The sequence below is a fragment of the Mustela erminea genome, chromosome 4, assembly GCF_009829155.1.
Source record: "Mustela erminea isolate mMusErm1 chromosome 4, mMusErm1.Pri, whole genome shotgun sequence".
NCBI classification, from domain to species: Eukaryota; Metazoa; Chordata; class Mammalia; order Carnivora; family Mustelidae; genus Mustela; species Mustela erminea.
In genome coordinates, this window is record NC_045617.1 from 98,221,365 (window position 1) to 98,246,149 (window position 24,785).

At 39.3% G+C, this 24,785-nt stretch overlaps 1 protein-coding gene across 6 annotated transcripts in view; it reads right to left on the reverse strand.

Annotated features, from left to right (window-relative positions):
• PKHD1 (PKHD1 ciliary IPT domain containing fibrocystin/polyductin) overlaps nucleotides 1-24,785 on the reverse strand; it is a 456,881-nt gene that overhangs the window by 368,432 nt on the left and 63,664 nt on the right. For all 6 annotated transcript variants that reach the window (XR_004285058.1, XM_032340236.1, XM_032340237.1 and 3 more), the window contains 7 exons: nucleotides 19,583-19,713; nucleotides 17,488-17,623; nucleotides 12,813-13,008; nucleotides 12,029-12,096; nucleotides 9,046-10,653; nucleotides 6,127-6,270; nucleotides 484-703 (listed from right to left, as the gene is read on the reverse strand). Coding sequence is in view for 5 of the 6 variants with exons in the window: in XM_032340236.1 (XP_032196127.1) it covers nucleotides 484-703; nucleotides 6,127-6,270; nucleotides 9,046-10,653; nucleotides 12,029-12,096; nucleotides 12,813-13,008; nucleotides 17,488-17,623; nucleotides 19,583-19,713 (2,503 nt within the window). In the remaining variant the exon portion in view is untranslated. The remainder of the gene's footprint in view (nucleotides 1-483; nucleotides 704-6,126; nucleotides 6,271-9,045; nucleotides 10,654-12,028; nucleotides 12,097-12,812; nucleotides 13,009-17,487; nucleotides 17,624-19,582; nucleotides 19,714-24,785) is intronic.

Genomic DNA, 24,785 nt, shown 5'->3' on the forward strand with positions numbered 1-24,785 from the left:
TCTTCGCAAGCTTATGGCTTCTAAATCCTAGATCTACCGTAATTCTGCCTGCACATCCCCCCTTCTTTTGAATAAACATTGTGCAATCTGCTGGATTTCTCTATGACTTTTTTTCATATTTGTGAATCTGTTTGGAAAGAAAAGAAAAAGGAAAAGAGCCTTCTGTTTTTCATAATGTCTAATCTTTTTCCCCATTGGCATTCACCAGATGTTGCTTTGGACCAGAAGATAAATATTAAAATCTAAGCAAGAACAAAGCGAGCTGTTTACTGGGCAGATTTTTCAGATGTTCTCTCAAACACTTGAAAAGACAGGAGATGCTTTGATATGCAGGCTGGCTGGAATCCACAATGGAATGGTCCCTCTAACAAGAGTGGTAGGCCCTGGGGGCCATGTCCACCCAGCCTGCAGTTCCTGATGGTTCCATCTGTCCACTGACCATGGATGTGTGCAGAAAGTCAGGGAGGGAGGGGACAGGGTTACCTGAGGAAGAGGCCTGAGAACCATGGGAAGGCTGACTCTGTCCAATGATCTGGTGCAAAGAGGCACTGGGGACTTTCTTCACAAATGTAGAGGTAGGGCCATGACTGGGGCAATGTCTCTGTCCCCACAGCGAATGTCAAATCACACTGCACATAGGTGCTGCTGGAGGCTTCACAACTCTCCTCTGCATGCTTCAGGCCACACAGGAAAGCCAAGGACACTGCAGGAAATACTCACTATTAGGTTAGGCAGTAACCACAGAAAGAACTAACGGCCTCACACGGTTACATAAATGCACTTCATGTGTGGTCCCTTGACCACAAGGAAAATAAAGTTATCAGTTGACTTTTCTTAAACATGCATGATGTACACAAAACACACAGAAGAATATAAGTAACATTTCTATAAAATATGAATCATCATAATAAGAAAAACTCATATGACTCTACAAGCCAACATAAGCTCTAAAACTACTGTGATGCTCTCAAATCTTTGTCTCTTTGTCAAGCCCATCATCTTCCTCCTCATCCTCAGAAACAATCCTTACACTATTTAAATCACTTTTTCACATGGGTTTGTATTCCTAAATGACAGAATGTTGAGTTTCACTTCATTTTGAATTTTATGAAATAGAATACATGTCAATTTTTGGACCCACTTTTTTCCACTCAGATTACAGTTCCAAGATTTATCAAGGACCATATTATCACACAAAACTTGGGAATACCTTTTCACTGCTGTTCAATACTGCATTGTGTAAAATTACTACAGTTTGTCTATTCTCTTACCAATTGACTTTGGCTATTTCCCAGTTTTTGCTACTATAAACACATACTAAATTTCCTCTAGGGTATATGCCTTAAAGAAAATTACTTGTTCATAGGGTAGCTACCAGTTCAACTTTACAAGATAGTGCCATTTTGGTTCCAAAGTGCTTGTGCCATTTTACTATAGTCTACCAACTATGGTCATGAGTTTCCATTATTCCACATAACTGTCAGCACTTGGGATTATCAGACTGTTAATTTTGACAAGTTCGGTACAAATACAATGGCATCCCTTTGCAAGCTCAACTTGAATTTGCATTATTACTTCTTAGGTCAAACAGCTTCTTATATGTCAGAACTCATATTTCCTCATTGGTGAAATTCCTCTTCCTGTCATTTGCCCTTTTTTTACACTGGAATGTTTGTCTTTTTCTTAATGATTTGTGCTCTTTATATATTTTGGGTACTAATCCTAGAAGGTTATATGGTTGCTCATACCTTCTCAGGTTCTTTTCTTAATGGGATCTCTTGATTAACAGAAGTTCTTGATTTTTACATCATTTTGACAATTAACATTTTATGAAGAAAAGCAATTATTGAAATCATTTGATCTTGAGACTACTTCTTTCTCAGTCAAGAGACACAATGTGAAAAGCATCAACAAGACAGACTGGCAATTACCTTTAAGAGGAAGATAAACAAGTCTCTACATGAGATGGTTTAGGAACTGCTGTGTTTGAAAACTTTAATAAAGTAAAAAAGAAAAAGAAAGAAAAATCCCTCTAGCTTTCTACCTCCACAGCTAACCTGTCAATACAGGTTTGCAACAATACTACCAAGGACTGTGGGATTGAACCCAGGCTGCTCTACCTACATCCCAGCACTGCGTGCAGCAAGGGGCACATGAGACAAACACATGTGAGAAGGTTTACAGTTGTTCAGTCACATCCAAATAGTATTATGGTTGCTGGTACATTCCAAAGCACCTGACACATAGTAGGTTCTCTGTGAATTGAATATATTCAGGATGAATTACAGTCATAAAGATGGCTGACAATAGGACCCTTGGGTAGATAGACAAAACATAAGAACTTTCCAGTTAGCAAGCCCTAGACCAGACATATGGTCAACACCTATTTTTAAAAAAAGAACTCATTATGGGTGATTAGGTGGATGCAGAGTGACATGGTGGACCCTGAAAAGTACCCAGGGCTGGGGTCAGAATCGAAGTTTCTGCCACGAAATCAAACAGTGTGACCTTAATCACTGTAGCTTTTCATGCCTCATGGAAAAATTAAAGTTCCCATGAAGAAGCCACTCCATGTAACTCAAGGTACAAATGCAAACATCATGAACATCAAAGATTTTGTTGATTTTTTTAAAAAATACGAAGTATTTTCATTTCAGTAAACAAGATGTTTTTAGCAACCCATCAAATGAAAGAGTAAAATTCTTTTTTCGTTAGAAGCACAAATGGGGGGGAAAGGTAAAAACAGATGACACCAAAAGCACTTCCTCAGAGCTCCCCCATTACCGCCCCTGCCCCATCGATGAGAGAAAACCCATGAGCAGTGAGCAGCGCTGTGGCAGGAGACCAAGGAAAGCGGTAATTAGGGAGGGTACTGTTCTAGGCCCTCTTCCACAGCCTGGAATGAGAAACACCACTGTCTTTAGTGTGCAAAGTCACACTAAGGAATAAAACTCAGAGTGTGGGTCAGAATTCAAAGTGACCTTAGTAAATTAGGGAAATTACAGAAATAAACCAAAAACCAAATGAAAATAGTAAGGCAGTAAACCACAGGGGAAAAAAAATAAGAAAACTCATGTAAATATCAGATGAGGAATGCCCAGCTGTGCACAAGCATGTCAGGAAAAAGAAGAAGAAGAAGAAGAAGAGGAAAAAGAAGAGGAGGAGGAGGAGGAAAGGAAGAAGAAACATCCTTGGAATAATCGTAGGTAACAGCATGATTATAAAGACAGCAAGACAGCAACGTGGTTGTAAAAACAAAGATGGTGCCAGGCTCTACTCAGGCAGTCCTCTGAAGACCCCGAGAAGACCAGAACACAGAGGAGCTGCCTCGTTGGAGGCTTCAAATTAGCGGGGGAAAGGTAGGAATTCACAGAGGGCTCAGAAGAGAAATGTCAAAATGTTGACTTGTTGGCAAGTTTCTGATTCACTCAGTCGCCCCAAAATTTGCATTTCTGACAAACTCCCAGGTACTGCTGCTCCAGCAACAACATTAAGATGATATTCTCGGGGCATCTGGGTGGCTCCCTCCATTGAATGGGCCACTCTTGGTTTTGGCTTGGGTCATGATCTCAGGTCCTGAGATGGAGCCCCACATCAGGGTCCGTGCTCAGCATGGAGTCTGCTTGAGACTTTCTCTCCCTCTCCCTCTGCCTTTCCCTTTCTCCTTCCCTCTGTGTGTGTGTGTCCTTATAAACTAAACAAATCTTGGGGCGCCTGGGTGGCTCAGTGGGTTAAGCCACTGCCTTCGGCTCAGGTCATGATCTCAGAGTCCTGGGATCGAGCCCCGCATGGGGCTCTCTGCTCAGCGGGGAGCCTGCTTTCTCCTCTCTCTCTGCCTGCCTCTTCTGCCTGCTTGTGATCTCCATCTGTCAAATAAATAAAGGAAATCTTTAAAAAAAAACTTTTTAAAAAATAATATGATTTTCTCAATAATAATGTAATTCTCAGTAATAATACCATTGGGAACCACGGTGTTAGGAGGACTGAGATTAATTCAGCATTCTGAAAGGTTGATTAAGTCTGAAAAAAGGAATACAGGGGAGAATCAGTTAAGTAAAGGATGGACTGCTCTGACAATAGCAACTGAGAAACACAGCTAACAGTCCACTTCAAAAATCTTTTGAAATGTAACAGTTTCTTAACTAAATTGGTTATATGTAATCCTATCTGAAAGTAGAGGAATTATTAGCAGTTTCTGACAATTAATGAAACACATCCTGTTTGGTCATTTGATGTCCATTACAGAGCTACTTTCTAGAGAAAAAAAAATACACAAACATACTCAAAATGTTTTATTCCAACTCAGGAAGTTGACAGAATCCATGAATACCATCTGAGGTCTGAAGTAAGAAACCAATAGAGTTAGATTTCTCCAGTTCTTCTCCATTTTTAGACACTGTAATTAAAAGTCCTTAGAAAGACTTTTTTTTTTTATGAAAGAGGAAAATAAGTCCAATTATCCATTTCTCAAGTAAATGAGCCACTCTTGCACAATCAGTGGGTGTTTGGTGTCACCTAGTGGCAGTCATCAGAGTTACAGCTTCCTGTTTCTGTTTTCCTTTTTTAAAAATCAAGGCATTTTGAGAAGTCCATTTCTAAACTTAAATCAAATCTTTTAAAATATAATAGTTTCTATTCCTCTTATCCTAGGAGTTGTCAAACTTCCAATATCACAATTTACCTTCCCCAAAAACCTCAATGATTTTTATTTTGTACTTCTAATTGAAATTGTGTCTTGACATAATGCCAAGGAACTTTAAAGAGTAAATTAACTTAAGCTGTGTATGTGTGAAAGCCTTTTTTAAAGACTGTAGCAGTATTAGTGAAATATTGGAAGCTAGAAATATGGATCCTTGGTTTTCTGTTTCCACAACTTCCCAATTCATTTATTCTTTCATCAAGCATTAATTTTGCATGTTCCCTGTGCCAGCCCTGGTCTACGCAGAGGAGGGCGATTGGAGAAGGAAAGAGGCAACGTCTTAAACTTAAATCTTCCACTGTATCTTAAGTTTCTTATTGTGGAATCTCCAGTGGAATAGATCTCTCTTCCATAAAGCTCTGCTTATATATAGGGTGGTAATAGGAATCTCCATTTCTAGTTTGTATTTTTTTTTCTAGTTTGAATTTTAAACAAGGATCATCCCTCCATCTCTCTCTCTCCCTTCCCTTCCTCCTTCTTCCCCTTCTTGGATAAGACAATCTAATATAAACTGCCGTCACCAGTTACACATTGTGGAATTTTTGTCCAAGCTCAGATAAAGTGATGCTTTGATCACTTTGTAAATCCTTCACCCACATTCAAGTTGCAGACACAAGTTAAGAATATCATCAAAAGCACTCTTCTGAAAGCATGTGCACAAATTGTTTCTAAGCACATAGGTACAAAATCTATGATTGCACAAACAAGTTCATCACCTGACCAAGCTGGTCCTCTAATGATAATGGCAATTTCTTCCCTTTGACTTTTTTCCTGAAGCTCAGAGGGTAATCACCCATTGTTAGAATGGGATTATCAAAGTTTTTTACCTTTCTCTAACAAAGACATAGCTTCCTACACCTCAATTTACATGATGCTGTGACACTTCAAGCAATGAGAGATCATGGTGTTCTACTGAGTAAATACCTGGGCATTACAGAATGAGAGGGTGGTGTTCATGTTGGTTCTTTCACCTCTAACAAGAATTCCAGAACTGGGCACACCAGGCAAATATGCAAGAGATATCCAGCTCACTGCTCTGATCCCTACGCTAGTACTTCCAATAAGCAGAAGTTTTCACAGTTCCACCTCAGAACGAGGCCAAGAGACTGTCTTCCCCATGATGTCTAAGGCTGTTGTTGAAACTAATATTCAGAACTCACAATTACCTTCTCCACCATTGTATGACAACCATCAAGAACATGGGGAATAAATTTTCCATTGCCATGAATATGACAAAGGTGAATACGAACCCTTTTAATAGGCAGTCCCATCTAACATTTTAGGTGGGGAACAGAGAAATCCCCTTCCCAAGAACAGATAGAAAAATTGGGAGTCAGTACAGCATTGATTACAAAAATGCAGTTAACTGGAGAATATCATTTTTAGATACACTCTTAATAAAGTATATATGTGGCATTTGTACAGACCATCCAGGGGCGGGACCAAGCAGCTGAAGGCTGACACTGTAGCATTAGCCAAGACCTGGCAGGGAGCGCCACACACAGCAGCTGAGATGTTCCCTGGAGAAAATCCTCCTCCGAACACATGCACAAGGCTTCCACCCAGGCAGCCTTCAAAACAAAATACAAGCTCATGATTACAGATGCAAATCTCTCTTTCTTTACTTAACTCTAAATTCAGACCTATGCTTTCTTGCTGCCCCGTCATTCCTTTTAAGCCCTCTAGAATCCACACAATTGTCTCTAGGTTCTGATCTCCTTAGCATCTTCCCACTAAGCTCCGGCCTCCAGAGCATAGAGTCCTTGTTCTGTCAGATTCCTGTCATATTCAACAATCTATTAAAAATGTAATGACTTTTGGGGTGCCTGGATGGCTCAGTCCTTAAGCGGCTATCTTTAGCTCAGGTCATGATCCGAGGGTCCTGGGATCAAGCCCCGCACTGGGCTCCCTGTTTGGCAGAAAGCCTGCTTCTCCCTCTCCCACTCTCCCTGCTTGTGCTCCCTCTCTCGCTGTGTCTCTCTGTGTCAAATAAATAAATAAAATATTTCCAGAAAAATGTAATGACTTTTATACAGATAAGTAATGCTTATTTATCATTCTTACTTTTTTTAATACCAAAGAGTATACAATGAAAGTAAAAGTCCCACTAAACCACCTAGCTCACTCCCAGAGGTAGCCACATTTAATTTCTTGTGAATCCTTCCAGAGTTTTTTGATCATCTCTATTTTTACACAAAGAAATTTTTTCTAGGGGCACCTGGGTGGCTCAGTCAGTTAAGTGTCTGACTCTTGATCTCAGCTCAGGTCTTGATCTCACAGTCATGAGTTCAAGCCCCAAGTTGGACTCCATGCTGGGCATGGAGCCTATTTTAAAAAAAAAAAAATCTTTCTACACATATTCTTCTACTACTTGATTTTTTCATTAAAGATACAGCATTTACAATTTCCCAACTACATGTACATGTATGCATACTACTTAGAATTCCATTATATGCCACAATTTATTTAGCAATTTTCCTATTGATTGATTCTTTCCTTATTTCTCCTCTCTTGCTATAATTAATGGTGCTGAGGAATTACACATTTATTTCCATAAAACTGCTGCAAACTGCTAGAAGTGGGATTTCTAGGTCAAATGAAAAATAAGGTTTTAGATTTGAAGGATATGGCCAAACTTCTCTCCAAAATAATGTTGTACCAGTTTACACTGACACCGGCACTAAAGGGCAGCACCTGGCTCTGATGGGTGAAAGTATGACCATTCTAAACAAACACCATGTTTTGCTTCAGTCTGAGAACCAAAAAAGGTCAATATCACCTGGACTTCCAGATATGTGGCCATCTCTAGTCCACACTAGAGTGTCTATACTTCTAGTGTCTATTATCCTCAAGTCAAGACTCAGTGGTTCCTACAGTTGCCTCACAAACCCAAGAAAAACATTTTGCTTAGGAGGCATTTCATAGCCCTGCTCTCTCATTAAAAAAAAAAAAAATAGAATCATTGAAGGAAGGGACATGAGAACATCCAGGACAAATCCCTTTATCTGTAGAAAATGTACCCAGATAAATTACTATCACACTTAGGACCAAAATCCCAATCCCAATACCTATAGCATTCTACCCAGCCAAGGCCAGACAAATTTGTTCTAAGAATTGGCTTGGCTAAAACTATGGGAAGAGCCTAGACATCCATCAACAGATGAATGGATAAAGATGTATGATACACACACACACACACACACACACACACACACACACACACACACACAGTGGAATATTACGCAGCCATCAAAAATGATATCTTGCCATTGGCAACGCCGAGGATGGAAGTAGAGGGTATTGTGCTAAGTGAAATAAGTCAATCAGAGAAAGACAATTATCATATGATCTCTCTGATATGAGAAACTTGAGAAACAGGGAGGGGAAGGGAGGGGAAGAGAGGGAGGGGAAAATCAAACAGGAAGAAACCAGGGAGGGAGACAAACTATAAGAGACTCTTAATCTCAGGAAACAAGCTGAGGGTTGCTGGGGCTGGTGGGGAGAAGGATGGGGTGTCTGGGTGATGGACATCGGGGAGGGCATGTGCTATGGTGAGTGCTGTGAAGTGTGTAAGACTGATGAATCACAGACTTATACCCCTGAAGCAAATAATACGTAATATTATTATTTAAATTAATATTTAAAAAAAAAGAATTGACTTGGCTAGCACTTCATCAGTGTAAGATTCAGCTCCCATAATTTCCTCTGTACTTTCTGTATCATGGTCAAATTTGAGTTGTCTCAAGTGCGGTAGGGCGCTACCTGAACAGAAACCAAAAACCATCACTGGAAGAAAGGCAGGACAAATTTTCAGTATATCTATATAAAAGAAGAAAACAGTTCACCCAATGCAATCATACTATGCAATTGGCCTCTTATTGCTGGGGTATAGATTCATCTGTGAAATAATTCCAAAATGATAAAAGCTAATGATATTTAGTAAGTTTAAAATAATTCAGGTTGGCATAGAGGTTTAAAAAGAGATGAAGGCACCCATGTACTACTTACTTGATCAAATTATGAGCTCTTCGAGATGGAACTATTGAAGACCCAAATTAAATCAGGTTAAGGAATCAAATTAAAATAAAATCACACTTCTGGAATCTGCACAAATTCCTTGATTTAAAAAAAAAAAAAAAAAAAAAAAAAAAAAAAACCTCATACAGGGGCATGCCAAAGACAAGTTTTAGGAGGAAATGGGGACTGTAGGAGGTCAATCAGGCTTCTCTCTCCTTCTGTCTTTCAGAATGCAACTGATTTCCTACCTTTTACAGTGGATTACATAAAGAGAGAGAGAGAGAGAGAGAGAGAGAGAGAGAAAGATCTGTCTCATTTGCTTGACTTACCAAAGTTCTCAGTCACTGCCGAAATAGTGACTGTGGATGTGAAGACCAGGACAGATGAGGCCCACCCCCTCATGCGGTCGTACCCTCTTACTGGGTACTCCCCAGCAGGAAGGGGTGGGACCACACACTGGAGAACTGTGTAGTTGCCAGAGACACCCGCACAGGGTGACATCCCAATAAAAATGTCAACATTTTTAGCTCCTGAGACCTGGGCCACCATCATAGTTAAGATGTCATCAATCTGAGAAATAGAGAGTAACTGTGGAGTGAAGGCATCGCTGTACCCAATGACTCCCATCCGGTATGAAAGTCCATCTACCTCGATGACCAGGCCCCCAGAGCCATTTCCTGCAGGAACAATGCACTGGATGAACTTGGAGCTGATGCTCACTGTCAGGCAGGCCTGCTGTCCAATGAAGACTAGTGTGCTGTTCTCTCCACGCAGAGCTATGCCCTCCATGGACAAGAGGCTTCCACCATGGATGCTGAAATTCTTGGGGAAATAATGATACACTTCAGGCAAAATGTGGAAGTGCCTGGAAACATTACCAAAACAAGCATATCCAATTCTTGTATGAAAAATGGATACGTAGTGCAGTCCTGGGGTCAAGTCACTTATCCGGCATGCCACATGGCTTGCATTAAAGAAAGTTACAACACAGGGAAGGTGATTGTCCACAAACACCATTGGCTCATCTGTTGTGATGTCTAATTTCTGACCCCTAATCAGCACCATGGTCAGAGACCCACTGATGTTAGTGGTCAAGGAGTCCACGATGGGAGTTGTTTCTTCCCGCAAGGAAAGAGTGCAAAGGCCCTGACACTCACTGGGTAGCCCATTCACCAAGACTGTGATGTTCAGGGTGAAGGAAGCATTAGGCAAGGGGGCATCCACTTGGCTAATCTGGCAGAGGACTGTCTGGTCCCCCAAGCTCAAAATCACACAAGAAAATGGACCCGAAAGGTGCACTTGAACTGACTTCTTCCTAGAGTTGAGAGCCAGCCCTCTCACTGTGAGTACGGTCCCACCACAAGCAGACCCACGTGTCGGCAAGATGGCCATTATCCGGGGTGTCATCACAAATTGTTGGGGCACAGCAGACATGTTAGCAAACCCCATCTGCTTTTGACGTACTTGGAGAGGATAGGTGCCCGCCTCCAAACTGTGAAGAGGAAAGGAGCACCCAGACAGGCTCATGTTGCTCCATAAAGACTGCATCTCCAGGTCACAGTTTAAGAACCCCAGAAGGATCACTGAGTTGGGGAGGTTATTTCCTTCCATGGAGAGCCTCAGGCTGTTATTGGTCATTTCTCCTTGCACAGCAGTGACCACTGGTGTCCTTGCTACTTCATACATGAAAGTAAAGCCCTTCCCCACCAGGCTGGGTAAGGGTCCTCGGACAAAGGATGCATTGCCAGCCCAGACCTCCACGGGGGCTGGGACAGTGGGAACATCTGCTTTGGGCAGCAGAGCTGAAGGTGGGGTCTCACACCAGATGACAGTGTCTGTTGAGTTCACGATGTCACAGGTCTGATTACCCACAAGCACCCACACCAGATCGGGGTCCCTGCTGAACCCTACTCCCGAGACGGTGAGGATGGTTCCACCTAAAGCATGAACATCGAAAAGAACACTTACAAGTTGATATTCAGAATGAGGAACTCAAGGCACCTGTGCAAACCCCACGGCAGTTTAAGTGGAAGGTGGGGTGTTGAAACCTCAGTGACTTCCACTCACCCCAGCAATGTTAAATCTGTGATCATTTTGGCAGGCATTAGATGGGCTACAATTCACATAATAGTAAAACAGTGTAAATTGTTGTATAGAGGAAGGATGCTTACAATACTTCAGACAAAGTTTTCAAATATATTTCTAGATCCTAGAAGCCACTTCTATCAATTTAGACACTAATGAAAAATCTCATTTCTGGAAGTGTTCTTGTCACTGCTATGTTCTCTGGCATGTTAATCTGTAATAATATGTAGGGAGAGTATATGTGTAACATCTATGTTAATGGAAAATCAAATTCCTTAGTCTTCTTGTCATTTGCCATATGATGATCTCACATATTCCCCATTATTCTATACGTTATAATGTAGAGGGTTCTGTATATATTCAACATAGGCACTAATAAAAAATGTAATTTCTTGAAGTATGACACTTATCTTCTGTATTATTCTATGTAATAGTTGAATGGTCTGTGTATTATGTAGGCTTATGTCTCTGTGTGTGCATGTGCATGTTTTGAGATATCTCAAGAGCCAGGGAAATATCAAAACATTCTTGTGATCCTGCTGTTCTATACCTAGACTTTGTCTCTCTAGCTGAGGGACACTCAAGCCCCATCTTCAGGACAGGGGCTAGAGCAAGACACCTCATATCATGACCAAACCTGTGGTCTAGGAAAGCAGCTTTAAAAAGGATTTTACTATACTCCAAAAGGATAAAGCTCTATTGCACACATTACCACAATGGTGATCTACATGCAGATTTATAGCTTTCCTTTTTTTTTTTCTAAAAATGACCAGTTTTCCAGATTTTCCTGTCTTGTCTCCCATATTGATATTTGTGTTTCTGACTCCTTGTGGGTCTTTCATCTGTACCCTCAGAGGAAAGGGAAGACACCAGACTCATTCTTTCCCTCCTTCCCCCTCCAGGATCTAAAGGGATAACCTGGGAAGCTCTTCCCCTTGTTTTTCTAACATCCTCTAGAGATGTGCTGTCCACTGGATATGTCAGCCTCTTTTCATCAGAAAAAAAAAACTGGGCACATCTTCTTATCATAAAAACTCATTCATTTCCTGAGCTCATGGGAGCTCACTGGTTTCCATACTCTTCAAAGTACATCACTCAGTTCCCAGAGCACAGGGAAAGCTCCTCTCCCTGCTGCCCCATCTCTGGTCTCACTGGTTCAAATCCAAGAAGAAAACCTGAATATCCAGTGAGCAGGCCTGCCAAGTAAATGATATGAGAGACTCTCACCCAGAAGGGACCCGCAGCAAGGCTCAATGCTGAAAACATCTGTGACATACTGGATATGAAGATCAACCCTGCAGAGAATGGGGAGATGGTTATAAAATAACTGAGTTAGAAAGAGAGAAAGGGAGGAGCAAGAGAGAGACCCAGGTATCAGGGAGAGAAGCGCAGATCTAGGGAGCAGTGATAGAGAGCCGGTGTGAATGGTATCACCTCACAGAGGAAAAAGAAAAGGACACCATGGGGAGAAAATGTTGTGTGGGACATTTTCCTGGGCCAACACCTGTGGTGGCATCAGCCCCATACAGTTTAGCTAACTTTCTGGAATGAGCAGAGGAAACTTCTGGAGAAATACAAGGAGGAGGGACTTTGGGACAAAGAGGATCTGAACACAGCTTGGACAATAATTTTAACTCATTTGTTCAAAGCCCTAGACACAATCTTATTAAAGGTCTTCTTTAGTCACAGACTCTAATTAAAGCACAGAACAGTCCCCCAATACATATAAATGCTCAGCCTACCCCACCTTAACCAAAAGCCATGACATCCTAGTTCCAGTAAGTTCTCTCTTCCCCAACTAATAAGCCTAAACATTGCCCTTGGATTGGTCTTGAGAGCGAATCATCCTGTAGGGTCTCTAAGATTTCTTCAACCTGTAGGACTCCCATGTGTTTATCTCCTGACTTCAAAAGAGGGGGGGAAGTGAAGACCTAACTCAAAGCCAGAATTCCTCAAAAGAATCACTAGACCATGCAAGAGACCGCAAATGAACGGCAAGCCTCCACCTTACCGTCGTGAGCGAATGGTGACCCCATTGATGGAGACAGAGATTCTGTGGAGGCCAGGGGGCAGTGGGGGCAGCACCACCTCCAGGCTGTGGGGCATCTGCACATGAACCGGAACCAGAGTGTCCTGAATGTGAACTTCAACATCCAAATCAGAGTAGTTCCCCAGAAGTGCCATTCTGATGGAAAGGGTCTCACCTCCTGCATTGAAAAGAATCCATTAGCTTCCAGTATAAGTTTGCGGCCTCAACTGCTTATGCAGTCTAAACCTATCTTTCGGGATGAACTACACGGCCAGCCCTGCGCACACCACCCTAACTGAGCACTTCAATACCAGCTGAATTGTTTCCATAAAGCTTCAAGCAGCTCCTAAGATCACAGAGCCACTGCCCACTATCTCAAGGCATAAAAAGCAAAATTGTCTGGTCAATCGTATGCCAGAGGCACTAACTTAACTCCACAGAAAAGCAAATCAAGATGCAGAGACAAATCAAGGGGTGGTTTTGGGGGCTGATGGTCTTCACAACCAGCAGCCAGCACCCCAAGTTTTTTGAAGATGTATTTATTTATTTTTGAGAGAGAAAGAGAGAGAGTGCACACAGGTGTGTGCCTGAGCAGTGGGAGAGGCAGATGGAGAGAGAAAATTGTGAGCACACTCCCTACTGAGTGTGGAACCTGACCCGGGGCTCGATCCTGGGACCCTAAGATCATGACTTGTGCCAAAACCAAGAGTTGGGCACTTAAATGACAGAGCCACCCAGGCGCCACCTCCCCCCAAGTCCTTTCCTTTAACTTCTTCTTTCCTGCTGAGTGGAGTCTAAAGCTATACTTGGGGTACACTGAACTCCTTAATAATGCTGTATAGGAGTACAGCTCCACAGTGCACTGACCACTTACACACGTGCCATCCCATTTTGCCCTCACGCTGTCCTCATGGCATACGAAGAGCAGGGAGGAGCACTGGCACTTAGCTTTTGAGGAAATAAAGCTCCAGCAGCCAATATTTAATAGCTACTTAAGGGAAATACCAAGGCCTAAGCCCAGATCTCTCTTATATTTCAATACATTTGCAGTTAAATTAGCAACTTTACTAAAATGTCATGTGTGCTATTGACCCTCAAATTCAATTCCTTTTACCTTAAATAGTTATTGAGTACCATGAAGAAGATGTCACAAAAAGCAGAAAAATAAGTTAAACACAAACCAGGCCATTGAAGAGACCTCAATGGTAGTAAAAGAGGTATTAAAAGAGCTTCAATACAAGACACACTGTAAGAGATGAAAACCAAGTGATGGGCTTGTTCCAGCCACAGCAACATTCTGAATATCAAGAAAGACTTCATGGGCAAGATGGTGCTTGAAATTCTATATGAAAAATAAATCACAAGAGGAAGTGATAAACAATAGGGGGTTTACAATTCAATTCTAAAAACTTCACACTTTAATCCAAAAATCTTTTGTATCAGTTTCTCATTTAATCATCCAGTATCCATGGCTTGGAGAGAAGGAAAGAGAATTGAGTGACTCTCTGGAAGACCAGATACATGTACATAGTCACGGACTCTATGGGACTAGGTCAAGTTGATGGTGGGTGTATGACTGAAGACAAAGAAAGCAATCTTAAGGGGTCTTTACCTAATTCAGTAGGCAGCAGAGACCTCCAAAGGTTTCTAAGCAAGAAAAGGATGCAATTGAAATGTTCTTCCAGTCTGTTAGATTAACTGGAAAGAGAGGGGAGGAGAAATCTAATCTTCAGACAACAAGAGCCAGAAACCAAGCATGCAATGGCAAGAATGGAAATAAATACACATACCTCTCCTGTGTCTCAAAGAGATGCAACTCAGGCTAAAGCATCTCTAACACACCTTTAGGAGCTAACATTTGAAAACTACAGAGCTGGCCATTACGTAACAGCATAATCAATCACGCGAGGAGGAGAAGAGGCTACTTGAAAGAGAAAAGTCAAAGACTACGGTTCTGGGTGTTGGGAAAACTGACTCTACATTCAAATCCTTGTTCCACCATTTTCCTACCCATGTGAGTTTGGATGACTCACTTTGGATTCTCAAAGCCTTGCATTTTTCATCAGCAAGATGGTAACAAAACCCACCTTGCTGTAAGGATTAAGTTAGACAACCTAGGACAGTCTCTCATACAGTACATCATTCAAAAGCCCTCCATTAACTTCATTTTCTGTCTTGCTGCATGCTCTCTTTACTCTTCATGTCTTCCCAACCTCATTTCTACTGTGAAGTCTGAAGGTTCAGTGTAGTGACTTTGAAGGATTTCAGGGTTGAGCAAGAAAAAAAGACATGACCATGAGGAGGCAGGAACACAAAAAAATGAGTTTTATATGGGTGGTCCTTTGACAGGTTTGCATGGCTACCAAAATCTCACTGCATGAGACCTCCCAGAGACAACAATAGGAGACCACTACCCAGAAGGGTAGGAAGGCCAGGGAACTCCTGGGGGAGGAGAGGGGGTTATGTGTTTAGATGATGTCATCTGGCTTGGAGATCTCCAAAGGGCATCAGTAGCTTAGAGTCTTTTATAACCCTCAAGTTTATCTTACCTGTTGCTGGGAGATGTTAGATACAGTTTTTCAGAGTATGCAAAATGGCAGGCTCTAACTAAAAATCTGGGGTTTTATTGCATGGTACCTTATTTTAAACAACTGGTTATGTAAAAATTTGAGTTTGACGTTGGCATGTTTTTGAGCAAATGGGTCTCAGCTTGCTTTCAAGAAGGAAACAATATAGGGCCAATATACACAGGACATCTTTGGCTTATCTATATAACACTCAGTATCTAGCAGAATGATGCCACTCAACAAAGCATTTGTTTAGTACTTACTCCATGTTGGTTCCTAGGTTCAAACTTTTACCTACTTTACCTCCAGTTTTCACAGTAATCTTGAAAGTATTATTCCCACCTAGAAGTTAAGGACACTAAAGATAGAGGAAGTTAACTATCTTGGCCAAGGAGTGGTTGATCTTGGAGTCATTCAGATCCAGCACTGCCCAACCACAAAAACCACACGCGTGGTTCTCTACATCAGATCCTTCCTCCCCCTGCCCCTGTCTCCCCTCATCTCTTTCTTCAATTTCCTCTTGGCTTCACTGTTATCATCAACATTCTCATTTCCTGGGTGGAGATTTATAGCATTCCAACTTTCAAAAGAGACTTTCCCAGTAGGCTGCTGTTCTTTGGGGATTTTATAACATGTTCTACTTTATTCTGCCTGTAGAAAGATTTAAATGTGAGTGGAAATTCTGAAAATCATGTATCATGTTGTATACATCAAAAACATAAACTCCTTGGGTTCTTGGCCAATTGTCAAGCTAATTCTAGATGCCTCTGGGGCACTGATGTAATATACTAATTCTTTTCATCATAGACAGGAAATTGTACTAAAAGCCAAAATCACTGAAATCTGAATAGAACACAGAACTCCCTCTTCTCTTTCCTACTTCATTAGGAAGAATCCATACCACTAAGGAATTTTACATACTTTGGCCGTATGAGGCACCAAATTCTTCTGCACTAACTGAGCTGAATACTACTGAGAAGCTAAAGGATACTCCCCTTTATTTATGTCCTCTTGAGCAATGGAAAATGAAAATAGTACCAGAAAAATTGAGTCCAGTCTTTTTCTTTGGGAAATGTGTTAACCTTTTGTAATAAATCCTTAGATATGGCTGCCATAAACTCTGTTATCTGGCGTTCAATTAATCAGAAAGGCATGTTACCTGGTACTTTTCCAGATCGGTATGGTATGACATAATAATAAATTGTTTTAAGTCCATCCTGTCATATTATCTGACTCATCAATGGAAGATTAAATTGTTTCAATTCATTCTATGCTAAATAAGTCCTTCTTTTTATACAAAGTATGTCTCAAGGAATAAGAATGAGAAAACACCTTATTCTCTAATCAGATCAAATAGCTACTACCATAGAACATGATGCCAAAAAATTTATATTTTACAATAAACTAAGAGTGGGCGCCTGGGTGTCTCAGTGGGTTAAGCCGCTGCCTTCGGCTCAGGTCATGATCTCAGGGTCCTGGGATCGAGTCCTGCATCGGGTTCTCTGCTCCGCGGGGAGCCTGCTTCCTCCTCTCTCTCTCTCTGCCTGCCTCTCTGCCTACTTGTGATCTCTCTGTGTCAAATGAATAAATAAAATCTTTAAAAAATAAATAAATAAATAAAAATAAACTAAGAGTGGTTAAGTGCTTAAAATCTGAAACCAGACTGCTTGGGTTCAAATCACAGCTCTGTTACTTACTAACAGTAACATCTTAGATGAGTTATTTTAGTTCCCTATTCTTTAGTTTCTTCACTTATAAACTGAGGATAATAATCCTGTAAATTAATGACAGGGATTAAAGTCTATTAGCACAGAGTAGGTGCTCAATAAATATATTTTGAATTGTTACTTTGAATTCTCATGTCATTTTCCATGATGGAAATGGTCCCAATTTTACAGAGGAAATAATAGATATAAAGAGATTTACTCCATGATGGCTAAAATGAAAATAGCAGTGTTCCAGTTTTCTGCAAAATAATTTCCATTCAAAATATAATGCTATCTTCAGTATAATTAAGAGACCGTTGTTTGCTGTCTTTATAGAATCAATGGTCTAAAAATAAAAAGATGCTGCAGTATCATGTATTTTACCTGCTATGTTGCTCCTGTTTCTGCTCAGAGAAATGATCACTGGATTTAAAGAGGAATCGTATGTGAATGCCATGGGAAGAACTGCAGAATGGTCCCCTGTAATCACAGTCAAATTCACAATGGGTCCATCTTTCCCCTGAAAAATCAGTTTTTAAAATAAAACCTCTGTAAATAAGACTGACTTGAGATAAGTCCTTATAGAATTAGTTTAAAAGGTTCATTATAAGAAAATTATTTTTTTAAGTATATTGCTACTTTCAAGTCTCTGACTCACTCTCTTTCCCTTTCTCACATACTCACACATACACACGTTGACAATTACTTAGAATAGGCAAGTATGGTTTCCAACTGATTGAAGAGTAAATAAGAATGATTTGCAATTAATACACCAGTTGGTTCTGTAAAAAAAAAAAAAAAAAAGGCAATTTCAAATAAATCTATACCTAGCTAAACTAGCCATCAAGTTTGAGAATACTTTTAGATATGGAAAAACACAGAAAACTTCCCTCCCACATATTCTTTCCTAGGATATTTATTAAAGCTATGACCTCATAAACAACAGCCCCCCAAAAAAAAGATATGAACTCCAAAAGACAGTGACTCTACCCAGGACAGCAACCAAGGGAAGTGCTAGAATGAAATGTGTAGAATAAACCAAGAAAACACCAAGTTAGGTTGAAGCAGGAGAACAGACAGCTTCAAGGAAAAAGAGTAATTGATGTGATAGATTTTTTTTTAAGATAGAAGTTTTTTATTATGAGGAAAACATATTAAGAAAAAGAATTAGAAACTCTATGAAAAAAAACTATAAAAGAAAAAAAATTACCTGCTTCTGCCCACATCATTAAAATAGTTGTAACAATGTAAACATAGTCTATTTATTTAATAAAGAAACGGTACTGCAACTATATTCAAAATAATTAAAAGTAGCTGTTTCAAAAAAAGGAACTTGGAGAAGGGCACAGAGGAGTAGGAGAGCAGGATCGTTTTACTATTTTAATCATTTTACTTTTAATCTTTGCATGTATTACTTGGACCAAAACTTTTAAAGTTTGTTTTTTAATGTTTATTCTCCCTAGCAAAAGAAATCTTAACCATGCAAATTTTAACAAAAGAAATTTCAGATAACTGGATACTACATATCAGAACTTTGGAATTTAGATTCATTTATCCTGAGTAAAGTAAATATGCTCCAGAATGTAGTTGGATGATCAAATTTCTGCTGTTTAAAATAGGATATTTTGAAAATTATCTTAATGTCCAATAATAGGGAAGAGTTAAACTACCTTACAATTACATATTGGAATTCCATACAGTTTTTATGTAAATGTGAAAATTTCACAATATTTTAACAACTGAATAAGAAAAATGTGAGGTCAGTGATGAAAGAGGATTCTGAAATTTCTCTTCCAAGGGTCTTTATTTGTTCAGTAAACAGTCGTCCTTCAGGGTCATGAATGTGCTGAGAATGTTCATGATACTGAACTGTGAATAGATAGTTCACCTTCCACTGTGAGCATGACTCTCACCAATAGCACCATGGAAGAATGTGGACTCAAATCTCCTAGTAGGCTATGAAACAGCACTAACTGAAAAAGAAACAGACAGCTAAGGGACTTGTTTTTAAGGGAAAAGAGAAGCAGAAGGTAATAATTAGGAAGATATTTTATAGGAACCATACACGCTAGAAATTTCTAAGTCCTGCCATTCATATCCATCCCAGAAAACAAAACTTCTAGTGTAAACTACTTGCTTAAGAGAGAAATGAGATGATAATATATGTAAGTTTTACAAATCAATATCCAGGATATACACTAGATAAATTCATTTATTCTGCAGCATTATTATTCATTGAGAGTAGATACTGGGACTGCATTGTTGTATTCTTTTAAAAGAAGTCAACTGATGTTAATTGCAAGCCCATTGGTCGAGTCAGCTTCCCACTTTATTGCAACATAGACAATATAGAAAATATTAGCATACTCTCATGATGGTAAGGTCATGATAGTTAATTAAGTTCTAAGAAAAGATTCATGAAAACCTTCACACTACATGTTAATAATGGCCACTAACCCAGAGAGGAGATTCCACTTACTCTGGGTGGAACTTTGCATTGAATTCTTTGTGAATTGCTTCTGGTGATATCGATGGCACAAGACCGAGATCCAAATAACACCAGGCTCACATCTTCCAAAGCAGAGCCTTGGATGGTGGCCCAGAGACCTCCTGCAATAAAAAAAAAAAAAAAAAATGTTTCAGATGGAATGAAGAGCCATACAGGTAGACAAAAATTAATTATCCACAGGAGAGAGAAAGTGAAATTAAAATATGAAGCTCCTTAGTCAAAAGATAACTCCTACTCAAACTGCAGAAAAAGATTGATGCTAAATATATAAACTACTACATAAACAGAGAGAAATGGTGAGTAGAGGGCAGAGAGAAGGAGTAACACATCCTGGGGATATTTAATAATAAAACATAGATAAATATTGCCAAGAGTCAGGTAAGTAAAGTAGATGGTCTCTGAAAACCCTCCCTGCCCTAGAGTTTTAAATATCATCCCCACCAATCCTATAGAGCTTATTCTCTTTCTGAGAAATCAAGTATAAGAGAAGATCATGGTACAAAGAGCTGGGGCCGAGTCAGGGCCACAAATCATGAGGCCACTTAAAGCAGATCATTTGTAGCACTGTCCCTGAGTTCATTGGTTCTCACTCCCTCATCTTTGAACGACAGCTTTAGACCTTCCAGCTTCATGATTTGATACAACACATACTAGTTTCTAGTCTCCATGAGGCTGTTGAGGTGACTGACATCACCACCCACCACCATCAGGATTTCTATACTAACCACTGGAGAGCAAACACAGAAACTTCTGTCTCCTTGCTGCAGACATTGGTAGGAAGAGGTATGGCACCAATCATAGTGATCTTATGCCACACATTTGGAGGACCAGCACTTGATCAAGCTAATGAACAGAAGACCCACTTATTCTTCCTGAGAGCAATGATTCCAGTCTGTCATCTCCCCCGAAGGGAATATAAGAGAGGCAGGGAAGCCACCAAATAGGGATACACATAGAACTTGAGAGTAGGGAGTGGGTGCAGGAACAAAGTTATATTGCCCAGGCATGTTAGGGTGAGACAGCAGAACTTACCCAAACTGATGAACATCTATCAGGAGAATATGACTAGATGGAATTATACCCTGAAGTTAAATATATGATTTTGCCCTGAAGAGTTAGAGCAAGCCCACAATAGTCTTCAGCGGTAGAGAATAAAATTGAAGATAAGACATCCAAATGGCCAACAGACACATGAAAAAGTGCTCAAATCACTTGGTTTCAGAGAAATACAAATCAAAACCACAATGAGATACCACCTCACACCAGTCAGAACTGCTAAAATAACATGTCAGGAAAAAGACAGATGTTGGCAAGGAAGCAGACAAAGGGGATGCCTCCTACACTGTTGTGGATATGCAAGCTGGTGCAGCCACTCTGAAAAATAGTATGGAGGTCCTCAAAATGTTGAAAATAGAACTACCCTACAACCTAGCAATTTATACTAGTAGGATTTACCCCAAAGATACCAATGTGGTGATCCAAAGGGGCACCTATACCCCAATATTTATAGCAGCAATGTCCACAATAGCCAAACTATGGAAAAATCCTAGATGTCCATCAACAGAAGAATGGATAAGGAAGATGTGGTGTGTGTGTGTGTGTAATGGAATATTACATAGCCATCAAAAAATGAAATCTTGCCATTTGCAATGATGCAGATGAAACTAGAAAGTATCATGCTAAGTGAAAAAAGTCAATTAGAGAAAAACAATTGTCATATGATCTCACCGATATGAAGAATTTAAGAAACAAGGCAGAGGCTCATAGGGGAGGAGAGAAAAAAATGAAACAAGACAAAACCAGAGAGGGAGACAAACCATAAGAGACTCTTAATCTCAGGAAACAAACTGAGAATTGCTGGAGGGGAAGGTGGTCGGGGGATGGGGTTGCTGGGTGATGGATGTTGGGGAGGGTATGCATTGTGGTAACTGCAGGGTATTGTGTAAAACTGATGATTCACAGACCTGTACCCCTGAAACAAATAATACATTATATGTTAATAATTTTAAAAATGAATTACAAAAATAGTAAAGAAATAGACACATAAAGGGCTTATATCCACAATATATTTTTTTTAAAAGTTCTTAAAATCAGTAAGAAAGAAAAATAATCAACTGAAAAAAAGAGGGCTAAGGAGATGGACAGGTGACTGAAAAGAAATGCAATGCCTCTTAAACTTATGAAAAGATATTTAATTTCTCTCTTAGCAAATTAAATGTAAAGTAAAACTACAATGAAATGTTATTTTTCTTCCATAAAATGAGCAAATATCAAAATGTTTGGTAACACACTGTGTTGGTAAGATGGGATAAGTATATAGTCATATATATTGCTACACAGAGAATAAACCATAAAACCTCTAAAGAGGATATCTTGGTATTATCAAAATTTTAAATGTGTATGACCTCTTGACTCAGCAATTATACTCCTAGAAGTTACATTATTTTGTCCACATATATGTAAAATGGAACAACTGCATATCCACATACAAAAGAATGAAGTTAGACCCTGTTTTAGGTTGAAATATCCACCCCCCCCAATCCTACCTGCCAATACCTCAAATTAGGTGACCTAATTTGAGAAGAGGGTCATTGCTGCTATAATCAGTTAAGACAAGATGAAGTCACACTGGACTGTGGGTCCCTAATCCAACATGATGAATATCCCAGTTAAAAGGAATAATTTGGACACAGAAAAAATCAAGGAGAACACCAAGTAAAGATAAAAGAGGAGATCAGGGTGATGTTCCTGCAAGCCAAGGAACACCAAAGATTGCCAACAAACCACCAAAGACTAAGTGAGAGGCTTAAAACAGATTTTCATAAGCTGGTTCAGAAGGAATCAACACAGTTTACACCTTGATCCTTGACTTCTAGCCTCCAGAACTGTAAGACAATAAATATCTGTTGTTTAAGCCATCCAATTTCTGCAGCCCTAGAAAATTAATACAGACCCCTACCTCAAACTATAAGCAAAAATTAAATCAAATACTTAAATGCAAAAGCCAAAACTATAAAACTCTCAGGAAAAAATATACATAAATCCTAGTGACACTGAATTAGGCAATTATTTCTTAGATATGACAGCAAAGCGCAAGTACTAACAAGAATAGGACAAACTAGACTTCACCAATATTAAAAACCACAAACCATGCTGCACAAACCATGAGAGAGGTGAGCAAGAGAAGAAAGGATTAGAGAAGATCTATAAAAACAACCACAAAACAAGTAACAAAAAGGCAATAAATCCATACTTACCAAAAATTACTTTGAATGTAAATGAACTAAACACCCCAATCAAAAGACATAAGGTGATAGAATGAATAAAAAAAGTAAGACCCACCTCAACCATGCCTACAAGAGACTCATTTCAGATCTAAAGAAACATATAGATTGAAAGTGAAGGGACAGAGAAATATTTTCCATGCAAATGGATGTCAAAAGAAAGTCAGAATAGCAATACTTGTATCAGAAAAAAATGGACTTTAAGACAATAACTGTAGCAAGGGACAAAGAAGGACACATAGAATAATGAGGAGAACAATCTAACAAGAAGATATAACAACTATAATTATTTATGCACCCAAAACAGGAACACCCAAATACATAAAGTGTTAATAACAAACCTAAAGGAAATAACAGATACTAATACAATTACAGTAGGGGATTTTAATAGCCCACTTATATCAACGGATAGATCATCCAGAAAATCAATGAGGAAGCAGTGTCTTTGAATGACACATGGGACCATATAATTCTAACAGACATATTCAGTACATTCCATCATAAAACAGCAGAATACACATTCTTTTCAAGTGCACATGGAACATTCTCCAGAACAGATCACATAATAGGCCTTAAAACAAATCTCAACAAATCCAAAAGATTGAAGTCATACCATGTATCTTTTCTGACTACAACGCTATGAAACTAGAAATAAATCACAAGGAAAAATCTAGAAAGACCACAGATACATGGAGCTTAAATAACATGCTACTAAACGATGAATGTGTCAACCAAGAAATCAAAGAAGATATCAAATTTACAAATGAAAATGAAACACAATGGTCAAAAATCTTGGGATCCAGCAAAAGCAGTTCTAAGAAGGAAGTTTACATAAATACAGATCTACCTAAAGAAGTAAGAAAAATCTCAAATTGACGATCTATCCTTACATCTATAGGAGGTAGATAAATAACAACAACAACAAAAACTAAAACCAACAGGATGAAGGAAATAATAAAGATTAGAGCAGAAATAAAAGAAATAAAAACAAACAAACATAAAACACAATAGAACAGATCAATGAAACCAGAAGTTGGTTCTTTGAAAAGATTGGCAAAACTGATAAACCTGTAACCAGACTAGTCAAAACAGAAAGAGATTGGACTCAAATCAGCAAAATCAGAAATAAAAGAGGAGAAATAACAACTGATATCACAGAAATACACAGAATTAGGAAAGAATATTACAAAAAATTATATGCCAATTACTGGAAAACTTAGACAAAATGAATAAATTCCTAACACCAAAACTGAAGCATGAAGAAAGAGAAAATTTGAAGAGACAGTAATCAAAAAATTCCCAAAAAACAAAGGTCCAGGTCCAGATGGCTTCACAGGAAAATCTACCAAATATTTAAAGAAGAGTATATACCTATTCTTCTCAAACTATTCCAAAAATAGAAGATGAAAGAAACTTCCAGATTTATTCTATAAGGCCAGCCTACCCTGATACCAAAACCAGATAAAGACACCACAGAAAGAGAGAACTAGAGGCCAATACTCTGGATGAACACATATGCAAAAATCCTCAATAAAATATTAGCAAACTGCATACAACAGTACATTAAAAATGTTCACCATGATGTAGTGGTATTTATTTCTGGGATGCAAGGGTGGTTCAATATTTGCAAAGCAACAAATATGATACATTACATCAATAAGAGAAAGGATAAAAGTAATATGATCATTTCAATAGACACAGAAAAGTATCTGGCAAAGCACAGCTCAATTTAAGATTAAAAACCCTTGATAAAGTAGGTTTAGAGGGTACATACCTCAACATAATAAAGAGCTTATATGAGAAACCTACAGCTAACATCAACATTACTAAAAAGCTAAGAGCTTTTCCTGTAAGGTCAAGAGCAAGACAGGGATGTCTACTCTTGCCAT